The sequence below is a fragment of the Eurytemora carolleeae genome, unplaced genomic scaffold (genome assembly GCF_000591075.1).
Source record: "Eurytemora carolleeae unplaced genomic scaffold, Eaff_2.0 scaffold210, whole genome shotgun sequence".
NCBI lineage: Eukaryota > Metazoa > Arthropoda > Copepoda > Calanoida > Temoridae > Eurytemora > Eurytemora carolleeae.
In genome coordinates, this window is record NW_019396102.1 from 275,572 (window position 1) to 293,637 (window position 18,066).

General features: G+C 31.5%; 2 protein-coding genes across 3 annotated transcripts in view; one reads left to right on the forward strand and one right to left on the reverse strand.

Annotated features, from left to right (window-relative positions):
• The first annotated feature begins 141 nt into the window (after nucleotides 1–141).
• Nucleotides 142–8,449, forward strand: LOC111695000 (protein FAM8A1). Its single transcript, XM_023464128.1, has 12 exons — nucleotides 142–156; nucleotides 428–506; nucleotides 1,059–1,123; nucleotides 1,770–1,904; nucleotides 2,701–2,787; nucleotides 3,170–3,275; nucleotides 4,337–4,394; nucleotides 5,221–5,270; nucleotides 5,590–5,654; nucleotides 6,570–6,669; nucleotides 7,321–7,393; nucleotides 7,741–8,449. Exons 2-12 carry the CDS (start codon nucleotides 485–487, stop codon nucleotides 7,781–7,783), a joined length of 804 nt encoding a protein of 267 aa, XP_023319896.1. The 5' UTR covers nucleotides 142–156; nucleotides 428–484; the 3' UTR covers nucleotides 7,784–8,449.
• Nucleotides 8,450–12,797: 4,348 nt separating this feature from the next.
• LOC111694986 (zinc finger MIZ domain-containing protein 1) overlaps nucleotides 12,798–18,066 on the reverse strand; it is a 28,280-nt gene continuing 23,011 nt past the window's right edge. Inside the window, exons 14-21 of one of the 2 annotated variants that reach the window (XR_002763760.1) lie at nucleotides 17,637–17,776; nucleotides 16,901–17,043; nucleotides 15,726–15,855; nucleotides 15,238–15,373; nucleotides 14,724–14,907; nucleotides 14,407–14,512; nucleotides 13,284–14,047; nucleotides 12,798–13,187 (exon numbers count right to left, since the gene is read on the reverse strand). Coding sequence is in view for 1 of the 2 variants with exons in the window: in XM_023464099.1 (XP_023319867.1) it covers nucleotides 13,904–14,047; nucleotides 14,407–14,512; nucleotides 14,724–14,907; nucleotides 15,238–15,373; nucleotides 15,726–15,855; nucleotides 16,901–17,043; nucleotides 17,637–17,776 (983 nt within the window). In the remaining variant the exon portion in view is untranslated. Of the gene's footprint in view, nucleotides 14,048–14,406; nucleotides 14,513–14,723; nucleotides 14,908–15,237; nucleotides 15,374–15,725; nucleotides 15,856–16,900; nucleotides 17,044–17,636; nucleotides 17,777–18,066 lie in introns of both variants that reach the window. The other variant, XM_023464099.1, reaches the window with a different exon arrangement.

Genomic DNA, 18,066 nt, shown 5'->3' on the forward strand with positions numbered 1-18,066 from the left:
GATCAAAATTTATGATTTTTTTTCAGTTGTTTGATATGTATTTGTTAGATCATGAACTATTAATTGATTGTAATTACTGATTTATAATCATTTATTATTATTTTCTAAACTTTCAGAAATATTTAATGGAGGGTGGTGCTGCAGCCAGGAGACCAGGTAATATTAAATTGATATAGCAGGGGTAGACATTGAAAAAAAATTTAATTCCCCCCCCCCCCTCTCCCTGTGCTGTGTTCATATCATTTTGATACGGAAATGGATCCTGGATCCTTCGTAAAATTTTCTTTTTTTCTTTTTTGACAAAAATCCAAATTTTTTCAGTAAATTATTATACATATACTTGGATCACTATTTAATGATCATGAAGGTTTTAATAATTTCTCCAACGTTGAAATTCCATATAAGCATTGTTTTGGATGAAATTCAGCCACTAGGATTTGGATCCTCATATTTTTGGAATCTCAGTCCGGGATCCTCTTACATAATGGTTAAAGAACCCGTATCAAGTAAGGCATTTTGTAATATCTGTAAATATTGATAGCGGCCTGTGGTATTTTTATATGTTTACTCATAAAATTGCCTTGGAGCAGGCCATGAAGTCAGATTTTCGATATCTCTTTCCGTCGGCTCCGATTTTTATATCCGGCCTCGTTGGACATAAATAGCTCATTTTTTTAATATATACTCCCAATGACCCCTCAATACACAAAAAAAAATTTTCTCAAGTTTCTTATTTCAAAACAGGGTGTCAAAAATTGGGGTTTTTTTATTTATTTTTTTTGTTGAATGCAAAAAGTGGCAAGTTTTGAGAAAAAATATCGGAGGAAAACAAAAAGAAAATATTATTCATATTATTATCAACACATTGATGAAAAAAAAATTTCAAAAAATTAATTATTCGTTGGCTACGGGGTGTTCATATTTTTTTTGACATATCGATTTTTTTTTGCATTTTCCTCCTTAATTTAAAAAATTATTTTTTAGTGGGCTACGGTGGCCGGTTCTAATTACCCAGGAGCAGGATATGAAGTCAGATTACAGATATTTTAAATATTTAGGAGCTGCGTATGCTGCTGAGGTCCAAGAATGGTTACAGCAGGCGCATCAAGCTCAAGCTCTTCAGGTAAATCATATACAAACCTTTTTAAGGAATCGTGCATTAAATGTTAACGTCAAATTATAAACTCTAAATGTTTGACTGAAGTTTCAATACAGTCGAGTCTTCTCTGAATTTATTTTATCAAAACTAATTTTAAAAAGCAACGTTGCAACAATTAAAATTATGTTCACAGATACAAAGAAACCATAAATTTGGAAATTAAAGCTGGTTAAAGGGACTTTCGTGGTAATTTTAAGTTACCCTCCATAAAAAAGGGGTATGTACGATTCACAACGGTACACTTGAAACCTTAGTCTGCTCAATAATGATACCGTCATTATTCTGGATGAAGGTGTTAAATTAGGAATATTTCTCCATTTTTTCTGAATCAAACAATATTTAAGTCATTTTCCAGAGAAACCACAAATAAAAATACTCTGTTTTCGTAAACTAAAACAGGAATTCTACCTTATACTTGATCGGACAAAGCTTTTAAGGATCCTATTGTGAGTCGAACATGCCACTCTATAAATTGAGGGTTACTTGAAATTACGTCTTTGTTGATTAGTCGGTTTTGCTTCGATTGCTTTTTATCACAATATCTGAGAGTAGCTAAGTTGAAGGAGCATCAATAAATGGTCCTTCTAATAATATAAATATTTATTTTCAGCTTGGTTTTTATACTTTTCTATCTCAACAAGCAAACTTGTCAATCACACCAGGACTAAACCAACCTCAGTCTAGTAGTACTAATCCAACAGAGAGGAATACAAGTCAATCAAGCAATAACACCAGGGAATCACAGGTAAAAAATATAACATTTTTATCAGATTTTTCCGGTTTTTGTAGGATTTTGTTTTTTGTTAGTATTAATGATAATATCAGTCCAGTCAAACATCAATTTACACAACCATGCGGTTCACCAAATAGTAATTAAACGTTAGCTCTCAGAATGCAAATTTAATGTGTTGGCTAACCAGAGATTAGTTAAAACACCCAACCAGATCCCTTGATGGTTGGTCATTAGTCCATTAAAGGGGATGGTGGAGTTGGCACATTTGATGAAGGGGGGGGGGGGCCCTGCCTTCATTTTTGGTTCAAATCTTCCAATTTTTTGGGTGCACGCCTAATTAGTGATCGAAATTCCTAAAATAAAATCAAATTGAATTTTAATGACCTCTAATGACCTCCACAAATAGAAAATATTACAACTATGGCTTTATGCATATCAAACGAAAGCTAGGCACCCCAGGAATACAGTAGCAGCAACAAATCCCGTGTTTGGCCTTCAAATGACCTCTAACGACCTCTAATTACCTAAATGACCTCCAAAAATGAAAATGTTTTAACTATGGCTTTAAGCATATCAAACGAAAGCTAGGAACCCCAGGAATTCAGTAGCAGCAACAAATCCAAATGTAGGAAAAAATAATGAAAGAAATACGGATGAATTGGATATTAATTCAACACAGTTTAATTTGCTTCATAACTTACTCAATCTTAGTTTTGATCTGTGGTTGACTTCCTTAAAAGTCAGATTATATTTGCCTCCATAATTGATTTGAAAATTACATAAAGATAAAAAAATATTTATTTCTAAGGGCGAGCAACGAATTTATACAATACCTCCAATCTGGAAACGGATAATTGCAGAACTACTCGATATATTTATTCTCTTCACACTAAAGGTACAGTAATCAATTAAAAATTTGGGTCCGCTCCCTTGAAATCTAACCTTCCCCTCCAGGGTTCCATCCACAAGGAAGAACTCAGGGGACCACTTTTATTGAGAATAATTTGGGATGATCTTGGCGGGGGGGGGGGGATTAAAGGTTCGATATCAAAAGGCAATTTTATTTTATTCTTTTAATACTTTTGCCTCAAAAACTGATTTATTTTCGCTTAAAAATTATTAATTTTCCTTAATTTAGGAAATAAAACCCTTAAAAAAAAATTTGTTCGCAAACAAACATAACTCCTAGGGAAAAATATTTTCAAAAGGGGGGAATTATTTTTCAAGAAAAAATACTCATCTGAAAGAACTACTTAATAGCTCTTTTTCTAACCCAGGTCGTGATAACGTTTACAGCTGTGGATTTCTTCGAAGTGATAGAACTTGAAAATTATGATTTTCTAAACCTGGCCAACACTGATAATATTAATATTGAAACATTAGGTAAGCAACAGATAATAAAAGAAAATTATTTTTGAATTCATACAATTGCACCGTCTATAGATGTTTGCCAACGGGGGGGGGGGGGGCACAAAACGTATTACTCCGGAAAATTTAATCAGTATTTAAACATAACTTAGAATCGTCGTAGAACGCTGATTTTTTGTATGTGAACTCAAAATTATTTATTGTAACTGCAAAATTCGGTTAAGAAAAAACGAGCAAAAGTGCGCGCACGCTTTTTGGTGGCAAATTTTACTTTTTTCACATTTTTGCAATCTTGACACCATGAAATGAACTTGAATTTGCTTCAAGATGATTTTAAACATGTAATGCCTGAACAGTTTAAACAAAAAAGCCTTAAATCCCCGCGCGCTTACATTTTAGAAAATATTTGAATTCTAAATTTTTTTCAATTTTGGGATTATTCGAAACAAAATTAATTAGCATGCGATACTTCGAATTACAGGAAAATTGGGACGAGGAATTTGCATGCTACTTTTATTTTGAATATTGCCAAAAATGAAAAAATTAAGAATTTCAAATATTTTCTAAAATGCACGCCCGCGGGGATTTGAGGCTTTTTTGTTCAAACTGTTAAGAGATTACTTGTTTAAAAGCGTCTTGAAGCAAAATAAAGTTCAATTCATGGTGTCANCCCCCCCTTTACAAACATTTTAATTTGAACATCTTATTCTATTTGAGGCAATATTTTTGATTTCATAGTAAGTTTTCACAAAAAAATAGGTCTGATCTGGACAATTAAGATGCATAAGAGAAATAAACGTTAATCAATCAATCACAGGCCTGGTCGGTTTAGCCGGTTTATTAAATATATAAACAAACAAACAGACAAACTTAAACTAATATTTGTTTTTATTTAGAAAACAAGTATTATTTAATTCACCTTTATAACCCTTTAAACCTCCATATTTTCTTGACATTGACATGCATTTCCATCGATGTTTTTAAATCAGGAAATAAAAACTTTATTCGAAGAAAATATTTAGAAATTTTAAAAACTATCCTGAATAATATATTTATATAATTATTTATGTATCTAGATTACAATGCAGCAATACAATTCACATCTGAGCTATTAATACTGGAGTTAGTTCACAGGTAAAAATTAAACGAGTTCTCTATTAAATAAGTGGAGATATGACAGTAATATACACTATGCAGGAATATTACTTGAGACTGTCAAATACAATGTGTCCCAATAAACATGGGAATTGAGAGACGAGTTGATTTCTGATATTTAATGAATGGCAAAGAAAATGTATAAACGAGGCTGTACGTCAGACGAGCTTTTCATAAAATGGTCTATATATATATCTTGTATCTTAAAAATTTACGAAGATATAAAATATTAAGGCAATTTTGATTTATTAAATAAATTAAAATTTTTACGAATTTTGCAATATCTCCTTCAATTTTGAAGATACAAAAATTGTAGACCACATTTTGAAAATGTCAAGTCCAGGCGTTTTCGATATTAGATGTTTAAACTGGAATACTGAAATAATTGTATTCATGAAATAATTCCGCATGGATCGAAGAAGATATAAAAGTCGTCATTTAATTCCCATGTTTATTGGGACACCCTATCTGTAATTTTAATGGACTAAAATGACTCAAATGACCCTCAATTTGAAGAGTACTGTGTTCGATAAACCTCTGTCTGAGTATCAAAGTGGGAGAAAGATGTAGTCTTTTTTCTCTCTAAAAAATTGTCTGATTCTGTTTATTTCCACAATTGTCTTTGCAACATTCATTCCGCCAACTGTGGAGATAAGTCATAAATGAAAATAATAAATTTTCATCCAGAAAAAATAGGATATTTTATTCATCCTTGATCATTCTAAAGCTTGATGGGTACCTGTATGAATCGTAAATGCCTCGATAAATAGAAACGCGCTTGAAATACGTCTAAAGATTTGTTTAGATTAGTTGTTTGTGTATTTGAGGCACTTTGTACACACAGAGGACAACGAGGTATACAATATACATACTGAATAGGATACAAATATAAGTTTTCCATGTTTAGGGATAATTTCTTTGGAAAATGTATTTAAAAGATTATTAAAGTATATTGATTGTTAAAGACCCATTACTGCAGAAAATATGTACTCGGCCTTCTTTGTAAAATGTATGTAAAATCTTTTATTTGTCTAGATTTTCTTTAAATCGTACATCATTAATATTTTTACTCTCTTCATAGTTTTTTTAAATGTTGTAAATCCTGGTTTTCTTTATATACATTATTGTAATTTTTCTTATCGTACATTGTCGACAGTTCTGGTTTATTGTTCAGGTATGATAGGAGGTGCTACGCCTGGGAAAGTGATCATGGGTCTGAAGATTGTTAAATGTGAACAGGTTTGCTCAATATTTAGTAAATTAATATAATTCCCAATCTAAGATACCTAACAAAATGGTTCAGGGGTGTATATTTTTTCAAATCTTTTTTGAAAATAATTTTTCCATCCAGAATATTATTTGATAATGAATTTGCTGATCAATAAACTAATTTTTGGGTAAAAAGTATCAAAAGAATTTCCTATTGTTGGTACATTTTTCATTTCCCCCCCCCCATTACCCAAGGGGGGGGGGGATTTTGAAAAATATACACCCTTGACATGGTTTAAGCTATAACCAATAGTAATTTGATTTTGGAAATGACTTTAAAAAAAAAAATATAAAATTTTGAAGGGTGCAAATTTTGCTATCTACTCTATTACTTATCTACTAAATGATTGTTTTTCCTTGTTATTAGGTAATACAGGTAATAATAATAATAATAATACAGTGAGAGTCAGAAGAGTTTTTAAACTAGATTAATCGATTTAAGAAAGACTTTGCAAAACAAATTATTTTTATTTCTATTCTACAGTTAAACCCTATATGAGCCATACATCGAAAGAATTTATTAAATAACTTTCCCAATGAGTTTGATACTATTTTACGTAAATCTCAGTATTTGCGAAAAAATACGTAGCCATGTTTATGCGGGAACATTAGAAGAGCTCCATATAATCATTTAATTAAAAAAAGTATCTGGAACATTCCATTATCAAAAAGTGAAGAATACAATATTTGATGAATTCTTTCGATGTATGGCTTGTTACTGTTTAACTATAACAAAAATAGTTTTTTCTTATGTCAAAATTAGTTTTTTCGTTAACTTTAGGTAAATTCAGACCGAAACCAATTTTAACAGTTAGAAAAGTCCAAAAACAGATTTTCATTTTGACTTTGATTATTTCCGTGTTCTAAATAGTTGAGTCTGTCTAGATTGTCGCTGTTGGTGGATCCCGTGTGGTTGTTATCCCCGGGGATAATCTGGGGATCTGGTGGGCTCTTGTTCGATCTTTCATTAAGAATCTGTCCTTAGGTAACCCACTGGCCTTTATGTCAGTTTAGAGTGAGACCTATAAAACTGGAATATGAAGAAGACATTTAAGCAATGATATGTGTGTTTAGTTTTAGAAAACAGCAAATAATTTTAACAGCAGCTCAGCTTTAAAATCACAATTGCTGAGGATTATGTTCATTGGACGACTTAAAAACATAAGTTAGGTAAAAGAGTCGTCTTCCTATTCCACAGTTTTATGGTTGCCACTGTATGTTTTCAACAAAGTGATAGTAATAGTTGATTATTTAAGTTACATGCAGTTTGATTTTGAGCTGTCTCTAAGGATTACATACATTGTACATTGTACAAATTGTACTTGATAAATATCCATGCTGAAAACCCAGAGTACAGAATAAGGAAGATGAACCACTATAGCATTGATCAATGATCACTCACTGAATTTCGTGAACTTGAATTTGTGAATCAAATAGTTATTCGAATTTAAGATAAATGCAACTAGGAATGCAGCTTGGTTTTGTTGTAATAATTTCTTTATTACTTTTATTTCAAAAAAAATTCATAGAAAGATATTAATATGCAAAATGTATCAAACATAAATTGTGGAAATAGCTTCTTTGTCGTATTTTTTAGGTAATTTATTCTTGAAATAATATTCCTCAAATTTTTCAGCGGTTTTTTTCCCTATCTGTATATCACTGCTGTTGCTGCCAAACAGCCGAACCATTCACGATGTCATGTCAAAGTAAGTTAATTTTTACATATTTAATCAACTATGAAACAATTTTCATGCAAATTAAGAAGACATGATGACTGATTAGGGTCCTTATTACTGATAAGCGACCTTAAATTGATTTTAATGAAACAACAAATATTTTAGGGTTTTGGGGGTATTTTTCTCTAATGATAGTATGTTTGTTCACCGTTTAGTAAATAGCTTTACACGGTTTTTTTTTAAATTTTTATAGTTTCCGTCAATTCGATTTGAATTTATGTGATAAAATTTTTTCCACGAGTATTAAATTTCAATTCAGCATTTAAAATGCATCACACTGAAGTATGTTCTTAATCAATGAGATTTTTATATTTCAGATCAATTGTTGTGGAGAACGAGCAACAACCCAACAGAAATTAAAATTGATTTCTCTCAACAACACTACCACGCGACGTGTTAGAAATTCTTGTGGTTTCTTGATTTTCAGAGTCAATGGGAATGAAAAAAATGATTTCATGATTTCATGAATACTATTCCCAGTCTCTTATTTTCTTGAATTCAATTTCTATGAAAATATGTTTTTATGATTTTCCACGAATGATTTACACGAGAGTAGAAAAATCTCCGTTAACACGATATGAACTGTGATACACAAAACCTTAAATCGAACAATATCAACCATCCCTATTTTTTTTAGAGAGTTTTTCTTAACTGAAGGATCAATTGAAACTACTTAAACAGTCCCGTTAATGTTGAAATTCCAATAAATTTCCTGTAAACGACGTGTGTACGACTGGAGGTTCAAGTAAAGATATTTTAATTCCTGCGTCTAAGTTTCTGTCCGTTTCCTTCAATGTCCAGGCGGAACACAATTAACATGATATCCGAGTGGTGATTTAAAGATGTTTAATGTACACAGCATTCAGAGGCATATTTACCCCCCCCCCTCTGGAAAAATTCCTGATTACGTCCCCAACTGCATTTTTTGTAAACCACTTTAAATGGTTTTAATTAATAACTCCTGGTCTTGAGTCTTGACATTTCCAGAATGTGGTACGCTAATGGAATACATAAACTTTAGAACGATCTATTGGAAAGTTTTTAAATACCTTCAGAAAGTAAAAATATATGTTAAAAGAGACACCCTATGGCCGAAAATATTTTTAAATCGAAGAAGAAAATATTTTTTTTCACGTTGAATTTTTATAAATTTGCAACCTTTTATGGTATCTTTTATGTTGTATTATTTTTTATCGTATTAATTATTCAGTACACGGACCTCACTTATAAATGTGAAAAATATACAGGTTTAATGAAATTAAAAAGATTCACCGACAAAAGGTCAAACGACACAGAGTTAAACGACAATGGGTCAAGCGACAAAGGGTCAAACGACAAAGGGTCAAACGACAAAGGGTCATGACAAAGGGTCAAACGACAAAAGGTCAAAATGATAAAAATATTTTTTGATTTGAATCATAGGAAACTCGCAATTTTAATCACAAAAATTTGCCAAACTTTTTTGAAAATTTAAAACTTTAGTCTTATTCTGGCTTCCATAACGGTCGGGTTGGCAACATTTATTTATTTATGACGAACTTGACAGCATTGTATGACAAGTAAACATTTGGAGTAATGCAGAGCAATACAACATGTAGTTTTTATATGCATATTTATAACCTTTTTTTCATACTTTTGTAGACAAAAATATTAATTGCATTGAATTATAAATATAAAAACCAATAATGATTTTTTCAGTGAACAAATTTGTACAGTGTTAGTAAAAAAGAATGGATAAAAACTCAACAGGTGCCTAACTGTAACAGATGTCAAAATTTAAAAAAAAAATTGCACCTTTGTCGCATTTTTTGACCCTATGTCGTTTTACCCTTTTTCGCTCTTTTGACCCTTTGTAGTTTGACCCAGTGTCGTTTGACCCTTTGTCGTTTGACCCTGTGTCGTTTGACCCTTTGTCGGTGATTCATTAAAAAAAATTTAGGGCATTCTTACAGCAGATCTGATTAAACTCGAACTTTCAACTGTTTTCTAGAATTGCCATGTGTGATTTTTCTTGCATCATTATTTTAGGTTAATTGCATATTTCTAAGCCACATAAATTTTAAAAGCAAGCTAATATTTTAATTTTTAAGGTACCCATTCATGTATGTATATTGTATTGTACATATTTTAAAAGAAAGTAAGATAGGTTTGCTTATTTGTAATTTTTTGTTTGTTTTTACTTTTTAATATCTTATTGAATAATCTAGTCCCAAAATTTACTTGTTTCTAATTAGGTTTGTTTTTTCAATGAAAAATATATGTTTGAAAATAAATGTGTAAAATCTCAATGTTTTTATTTATTCAAAGTAGGGAGGGAACCCCCGGACGCCATGAGCCTCCGCTATGCAGACACGAGCCTCCGAGAGTTGCTAGGCAGACCAAACCTCCGCTTTGCAGAAATGAGCATGCGCAACACATCAAAATGTGCCTGTGTAATACAAGAGGTTTTTTAAAACTTGTTTTTTAAGTTTAAAAAGAAGATTTTTTTTGAAATTTTTAGACATAGTGGCATGAGAGGCTTCTCAAAGATGAGAAGTATTGATTAATTATCATAAATAGTGCCTAATTATGACTACTAAAGTGGTATCTAAACCTTCAAACATTTTTTACACGAAAAGGAAAATATTTTTAAAAATTTGGATTGAATTTCATTTCATCTTTTATAATTTTTGATTTTAGCGATACCTTTTATTGAAGTTCAAATTAAATTTAAAAAATTTGTATTTATTATTTAAATCTTAACATTTTTCAAAAAAAGATATTGTTTAAATCAAAGATTACAACAAAACAAACCAAGTTTACTCCAGAAATATTTCTCCAAATATCTTCCTTTCTGCTTAAGAAATGTTTAAAGTTTTAATATAAATCTTATAAACCACTTTATGAGTCCATATATGTTTTTAATTATGACAATCAATGAACAATTCTAATCTTTAGTAAAACTCGTATGCCACTACGTTAAAAAGAAATTGTTAAAAGTTTTTATCACTCATAAAAACCAAGATTTAAAAAAGCTGTGCTGTATGGTGGAGGCTCGTTTATTGCATAGTGGAGGCACGGTCTGCAATAGGGTAGGCTTTGTCTGCATAGTGGAGGCTCGGTCTGCCTAGCGAATCTGGGAGGCTCTACGTCTGCATAGCAGGGGTTCCCTCCCTATACAAAGTAGAGTTAAGTTTGGTATTAAAATATGGTTTACATTTTTCACCTTAGAAAATTACCCACTTGCCTGCAAAATGTAAAAACATGGAAATATTTTCATTAAACAATCAAAATCGAGAAATAATTTGATATAAAAAATTCAGACGATAAGGACAAATTTACACCTTTTTGTCACTGTGCCTCTCTAACAGTATAATTTGCTTAATTATAATTTTTAGGAGTTAGGACATGATGAGATGTTATTTTTTTTTAATTACCTTTTTCAGTTATCATTTAGGTCATTTTTGTAAAAGGATTAATTAATAAGTCAATTAAGGACGTCGTCAAAAGTGTTCTTAAACATTTTAATTATTCAACTGTTACATCAATTTCCGTCCTTTGGCGGTTATTTTTGATTTTGGCCTTGATTTCCATGGAATGATGGTTGATCTTTTATTTATTTATACATGTAAAGTTAGTTTTTTCGAAACTTGCATCTGGAAATCATAATCTTGTCAAATATTCTGTCTGCATATAAAATAAATTATATATCTACAGGGTTACTGTAAGACGAACTGAAGCTCTTGAAATTTGACGATTCCGAGGTGAAATTAAGTCTGATGCCTTCAATATAATTTTTTTATTCCTGTTTCAATGATTAGGCAAAAAAAGTTTACATTTGCAGGGAATAATAAATATAAGGAAACAGTCAGTATAAATTCCGTACAATCGTCTCTGAAGTCTCATCCTTGGTGGATATCCCTGCAGTTTATCTTTTGAAATATGGTTGTTTAATCTAATTACTGAACATCATCAGAATTATTTCAGTCACTTATATTTTGTTATCAACGTTCTCTTTTTTTATTTTTCAATTTTTAATTTTACTCTCTTTCCATCTCATTTCAGCTCTTATGATTGAAACTTTTTAGTGTCCATACACTCACACAAAAACTTATCTTTTTTCTCTTCAAAATATCATAATTTTTCCGAAATAATGCGGCGGTAATTTTTCCGAAATAAGGTGGCGGTAATTTTTCCGAAATAATGTGGCGGTAATTTTTCCGAAATAATGTGGCGGTAATTTTTCCGAAATAATGTGGCGGTAATTTTTCCGAAACTGTCCTCATCGTTAGTAATATTCAAATAGGTTGTCCTATCTGTTATTTTAATCAATCTATGTTAAAACTGTTCAAGAAGTTTTAGGTTTCTAAAAGAAATTTGTACATTGACGATAAAAAATATCAAACAAAAATACGTAAAAAATAAGAACCTAATTACAACATGAACAATAGAAATGTTCGAAGGTACAGATTCTAATCTCTAGGTACAGGGCTAAGCACACAAAGATGAAACTGTGGTGAAGATCTATAAATCTCTATTTATTTTGTATTTTCATTCTTTTAGGGAAACCCTGCATCATTACTAACTGATTAATTTCTATCAAAGATATTCACGAGTTCTTCACCAGAAATGTATAATTCTAATTTTCAATTAAATCGAGTTGAAGAAAAATAAATAAAATTTTACTGCTAGATTACATATATTTAGCACTCTGAAAATATATATACAAATCAACATTCAGTTACTGTAAATTTTTTTATTGATAAATCATTTTTAAAGTTTGATTGATCCTCTGTACGCTTGATAATAGAGATCAACAGGGATCAATTAATCAATCCGCTAAGATAAAATAATAGATCAATTCATCTAATTGATTAATACAGATCAATTGAACGATCAATTATGGGGAAAGAACATGTGTGTAAAAATAACAATGTAAAATGTATCCATCGCAAACAAGAATAATAATGATCAATATTAGTTCCGTTACAATCAAAATTGTAAGATGTTTCAGGGGGGGGGAGTTCAGTCCCGTCAGGTTCAATACATGATTTACATGATAAATACATGACTAGAGACCAACCTAATCTCTCCTGTATAGTGTACAGTGTACACCATTAAAATATTTCAAAATTCAGGCACAAGCATGTCTCAACCATTTAATACTTCAAATATATTCGTTTCAAATCTTCTGTACTCTTTTCAATCCCCTCAGTTTATATTCATTTTCTTCTAATTCATTAGATTTTATGTACTTAGTGAAATCCCAACTCATCTTGGTTTAAAGCATTCAGTACACTTGATATCTACTTGATATAAAGCACTAGGTATACATAATTCATTATAATCATTGTAAACCAGTTGCTAATTCTTACAACTCGATATAAAGACATAGTAATCATACTTTCGATTTACTCCAAGTAATGCATCCAGTACACATACTTACAATCAACTCGATATAAATCATTCAGTACACTTAAAATCGACTCGATATAAATCATTAAGTACACACATCCAATCCACTTGATATTAATACATTACATCAGAAATCGACTTGATATAAAGCATTTAGTACACGAAGCATGAAAATAAAACTAGGTTTTGGTGCTGATCAGCTTTCTCTAATTTTTACAAATATAATATCACTAAAATTTACATTTTTTCTGATTTTCTACACTGGGACTAAATTCTCTATGAATGAATTAATAAATTTCTAGATAATTGCATATATGATATTGCATATGGGATTATGTTTTTTTTACGGGGAAGAGGGATTCTGAAAGATCTAGAAAGTAAATACATTTTTGGCAAAATTTGGTAATAAAATTTAATACAAATTTTCAATAAATAAAATGGAAATGTTGCCAAAAATAAATTTAACCTTTGTTTTGTACTTATTGAAAAGACCAATTCAGGGCGTAAATAGTAAAACTGAATAATAATACTTTTTTAATTAGATTTGGTCTATCAAATTAATCAATTTTGTACAAAAGGCTTTTTTACATAAAGTAGGTGATATTCTTCCTTAAAACTTGTTTAAGTTTTGTGACATTATTTAACATATATACATTTATAGACAAATTCATATATATGTGGACAATGTTAAGGGGGTTAACCCCTTAACATCCTTTAGGTCGAACACATGCATCAGGCGTTAACGATTATAATATTTTATAAAGGTTCCTCATTTTTTCTAATATATAAATTTATGTTTTTAAATGAATCGGATACAAAGTCCAGAATTCCGGAAATCTCGGGTTATTTTTGGAAACCGTTTCTGATTAAACTTGGAATTTGCAATATCATGATATATCACAAGCATTCAAATTAAAACTGTATTTTGGCTTAAAGTAGGTAGAGAGAGAGAAAACTTCTCAATTCAGATAAGTTTGGTGATGAGTCAACTCGACTTATCGAGCCCAAAAAGAAGTTGTTTGTTCACCCGCCATTTTTATTGGCTTAAAATGTTTCAAATTTTCTCCATATATGGCGCTGTAGGTTTCAGTCGAAAAGAGATAAAAGGTCGTCTTGGGATGTGTTTTGCCGGCTTCCACTTTCCGATCCCGCCCCAGAGGACGGGGGCGTGGCTAGGTCTCCCGGCCCATCAAGGAAGGACAATAGATCACTCGGATCCATGTTATTTAACTGAAAATAAATATTTAAATAATAAATAAAAACAAGTCAGATCTAGTTACGTATGACAATCGACGAACGTTTTGTGTTTTAACATACAGGGTTACCCACAAAGGATGAAATTTCAGAGACGATTGTACGGAATTTAAACTTTCATTTTATTCACGATTTCCTGCAACTTTAAACTTGTTTGTTTCTTTGCCAAATCATAAATAAGTCATTATATTAGATAACCATTTAGATCTTAATTTAACTTCAGGAACGTCATTTGTTAAGAATTTCCTGCCGTTTTTTCAGTCTCATCCTTTATGGGTAACCCTGTATATGAACTTCATGTTTCTTATAAAACTTTAACAATGAATTAAACTTACATTCCAGTCCCCGCTACCTTCACCAATAAGAGCTGCGGGGTCAAAGTTTAGATCGTCCAGGGAGAAATCAGTCCGAATATCTGACAGATCTTTGTTTTTCTCAGCACTATAAACAAAATTTATTATTTTTTAGGAATATTCAAATAATTCTAAAAACTTCATCAAAAATGTCCATTATGGTAAAAATAAATACTTTTGTTAGCATATATTTTAATTTAAATGGGGGGGGGGAGCAATCACAGACATTTCGGAACTACAGTTACTTAAAAAAGAAATCAGAAAACCATATTATTGTGAAACGATCCTGACTAACTTACCTGTTATTCCCATTTCTCGGACTCTTATGCCCGGTCCCGGGAGTGTGAGGGGTGGCGGGCATGCCCGGTGTATGAGGGGTGCAAGGTGTATGAGGACCCAGTCCTCCCTCTCCAATATTGTTTACAGCTTCAGACATCTGGGATAAAGGACCTTCTTCTAGAGGATACTGCCCGGATACAATACCTACCAAAATATACTTTTTAATTTTGTTCACTTTTTCTGGAACAGAGAGAGAAACTGGTTTCGAAAAGTCTGAATAAAGACTAAATTTTATGCATTTGATGGCTTTGCTAGAGGGGGGAACATTTTAACCGATGGGAATGAAAAGGAATTGAGTCTTTGCCTTAAATTCAAATATTTTCCCAATCTTATAGCTTTGCAATCTGATGTCGTTGCAAAGATATAGGGATTAGAAAATCCGTGTTTGTGGCAAAGACTAAATTCTAAATGTGAAATGTATACGGTAATTTTCGATACAATCCCATGAAAGTTTTGTACTTGACATAAACTTACTGTTCATGTCTGGAGGTGCGTATAGAGCTGGAGATTTCAACGACGTTAGGTCCCAGGATCCCATGCTGGGCAGTTTAATACTCCCCGGGGAGATAGGGTGCATCGAGGAACTACAATCCTGCTCACCGTTCTCACTCTAGGAATACAGATGGATAAATAAATAATAATTATTTATTGAGATTAAAACATTCAAAAATATATATAAATAAGTCTTTAATCTTGATTTAACATTGTCTACATGAATGAACTGTAGATTTCATATCTTTCCAGTCATAACCTAGTTCACGTTTGCAACATTTGTAAACACATTTTTCCAAAATAAATCAGAAATCTTTTTGAGAAAAGTTTACAAAATTAAATTAAAGGTCTGCTTTGTCAGATTGCAAAAAGTAAGGAGAAAATTCGAGTTTGAGGCGAGTAATCGTCCCTTTCTTATCATACTCTTATTTCAAATTATGATATATTCGACTGATTATTAGAAAATGTACCTTGATATGCAGGGGCTGCATATTTGCCTGTTCATCTACTTGTACCTCCTCTGCGTCTGTACATGCAGGATTCTGCAGTACACTAAGCATGTACTGATCTACCTCGAGACCCTCCAGTAGTGCAGTTTTACTAAAATGGTACAGTGTAAAGATTTACAAAACAAAACCGGGTTTTTTAAAATATATTTGTAATAAATAACTTGAATTTTTACAAAACTTGTTTTGCAGTTTCCTTGAAAACGCTGTTTGCAATTCTAAGATTCTTAAATTTGTTGAATTTTTAAATTCCATTAAATTCATATTTTGACCAATCTCGGAATAAGGATTAAAAGGAGTTGCAAATTAATTTTCTGGAATTTCAATTTATCAATAAATCTGAAAGCGTCAAACACATTTTTTAATCTAAAGGAAAAAGTGGTTGGATCCATGATGGAAGTGGGATTGTGGCTATAAATAGAATGGGATATGTCTATAAATAAATGGTATTACATCCATGAGTGGAGTGGTATTGATCAATGTTTGGGACGGGTATTAATCAATGATTGGGAGTGGGATAGGATCCATGAATGGAGTGGGATTGGGTCAATGAATGGAGTGGGATTGGATTCATAAATGGAGTGGTATTGGATCCATGAATGGAGTGGTATTGGATCCATGAATGGCGTGGGATTGGATCCATGAATGGAGTGGGATTGGGTCAATGAATGGAGTGGGATTGGATTCATAAATGGAGTGGGATCGGATTCATTAATGGAGTGAGATTGGATACATGAGTGGAGTGGTATTGAATTCATTAATGGAGTGCTATTGGATCCATGAATGGAGTGGTATTGGATCCATAAATGGGGTGGGTTTGGATTCATGAATGGAGTTGTATTGTATCCATGAACGGAGTGGTATTGGATCCATAAATGGAGTGGTATTGGATTCATAAATGGAGTGGTATTGGATCCATGAATGGAAAGGTATTGGATCCATAACTGAAGTGGTATTGGATCCATGAGTGGAGTGGGATTGGATTCATGAATGGAGTGATATTGGATCCATGAATGGAGTGGGATTGGATCCATGAGTGGAGTGATATTGGATCCATGAGTGGAGTGGTATTGCATTAATGATTGGAGTGGGAGTTGATCCTTTGAATAATATTGAAACATATGAATTAAAAAACTTACTTGCACACCGGGCACTTCCAGACCCCCTTGTCACAATTCATCTTTAGGTAGGATTCAAGATCAAAACATTGAATATGCCGACAGTCATGACCGCGGGCAGGTAGACCAATACGTTTAAATGTTAACGGGCATCTAAGAGACACCTGAAAATAGAAAAAAGTAAATCATAGAAAAATTATCTAAAATTCAACCAAACAGAAATATGTTTGGTTATTTATAAAATGTTAAAATTTTTTTGATTATATTGAAAAATTTAACAAAGTTTTCCATGAATGAAGAAACTTTAGTCAGAATATATCATTTTTGTTCAGAAACCAAGTAAATTCTAGTATAGTCAAGTCTGCTGTTTTTTTGCAATATTTTACACCAAGAGTGTTTATAATCTGTTCTTTATCTATCGTTAAAAGTAAAATTAACCCCGTTTATTTAAAAATGAAAACCCGTCTTCGTTCTTTCTTTAAATATAGAATTACTGCTGAGGATTTGTATTTTTAACTTTAATAAGTTTATCTTTAAAAGTAAATATATATTTATTAATTTATAGTCTTTCTATCTATCTATTATGCCTTTTTAGTATCTTGTTATACTATATGTATATGTATATATATATATGTATATATCTAAGGCTAGTATATATATATATATATTAATTAATATATATATTTGCAAAAATGACTTGAGCTATAATTGGTGAATTAAAGAAAAACCGAATATATTAATTTTTCCACTGATTTACCTTCTGACTTGTCTGTTCTAGTCCGTCCTCCTGATTTCCTCCAGGATTGCTGTTGTCCTGACCATTGCTGTTGGTGGAAAAGTTGCGTTTTATCTTACTTATACAGTGCTCAAGAGGAAGCAGACGCTTACGCAATAACCCTGGATAAATAAAGTAAAAAATATATATATAAATAAATTGATGAATCAGATAGATAAGTTGTTGAATCAATAGAAAAATAAATTTTGAAAATTTCAATGAATAACTAAATGGAGTCTTTGACACAGGCTAATATTTTCTAATCCCTATATCTTTGCAACCTGAGAGAGTGAACGTTTAATATTTCAAACTTAATTTATTTTATCTAACAGAGGGTTTGAAAAATCTCAGATCTTCGACATTTGATCGCAAAAATATTTGAATTATTAGAGATTGTGGCAAAGACTCAATT

Coding starts and splice junctions, on each gene's coding strand:
- LOC111695000 (XM_023464128.1), top strand. CDS start 485: ATGGTTAAAGAACCCGTATCAA. Junction 1,905..2,700: donor ATAACACCAGGGAATCACAG/GTAAAAAATATA, acceptor TTTATTTCTAAG/GGCGAGCAACGAATTTATAC. Junction 2,788..3,169: donor TTATTCTCTTCACACTAAAG/GTACAGTAATCA, acceptor TTTCTAACCCAG/GTCGTGATAACGTTTACAGC.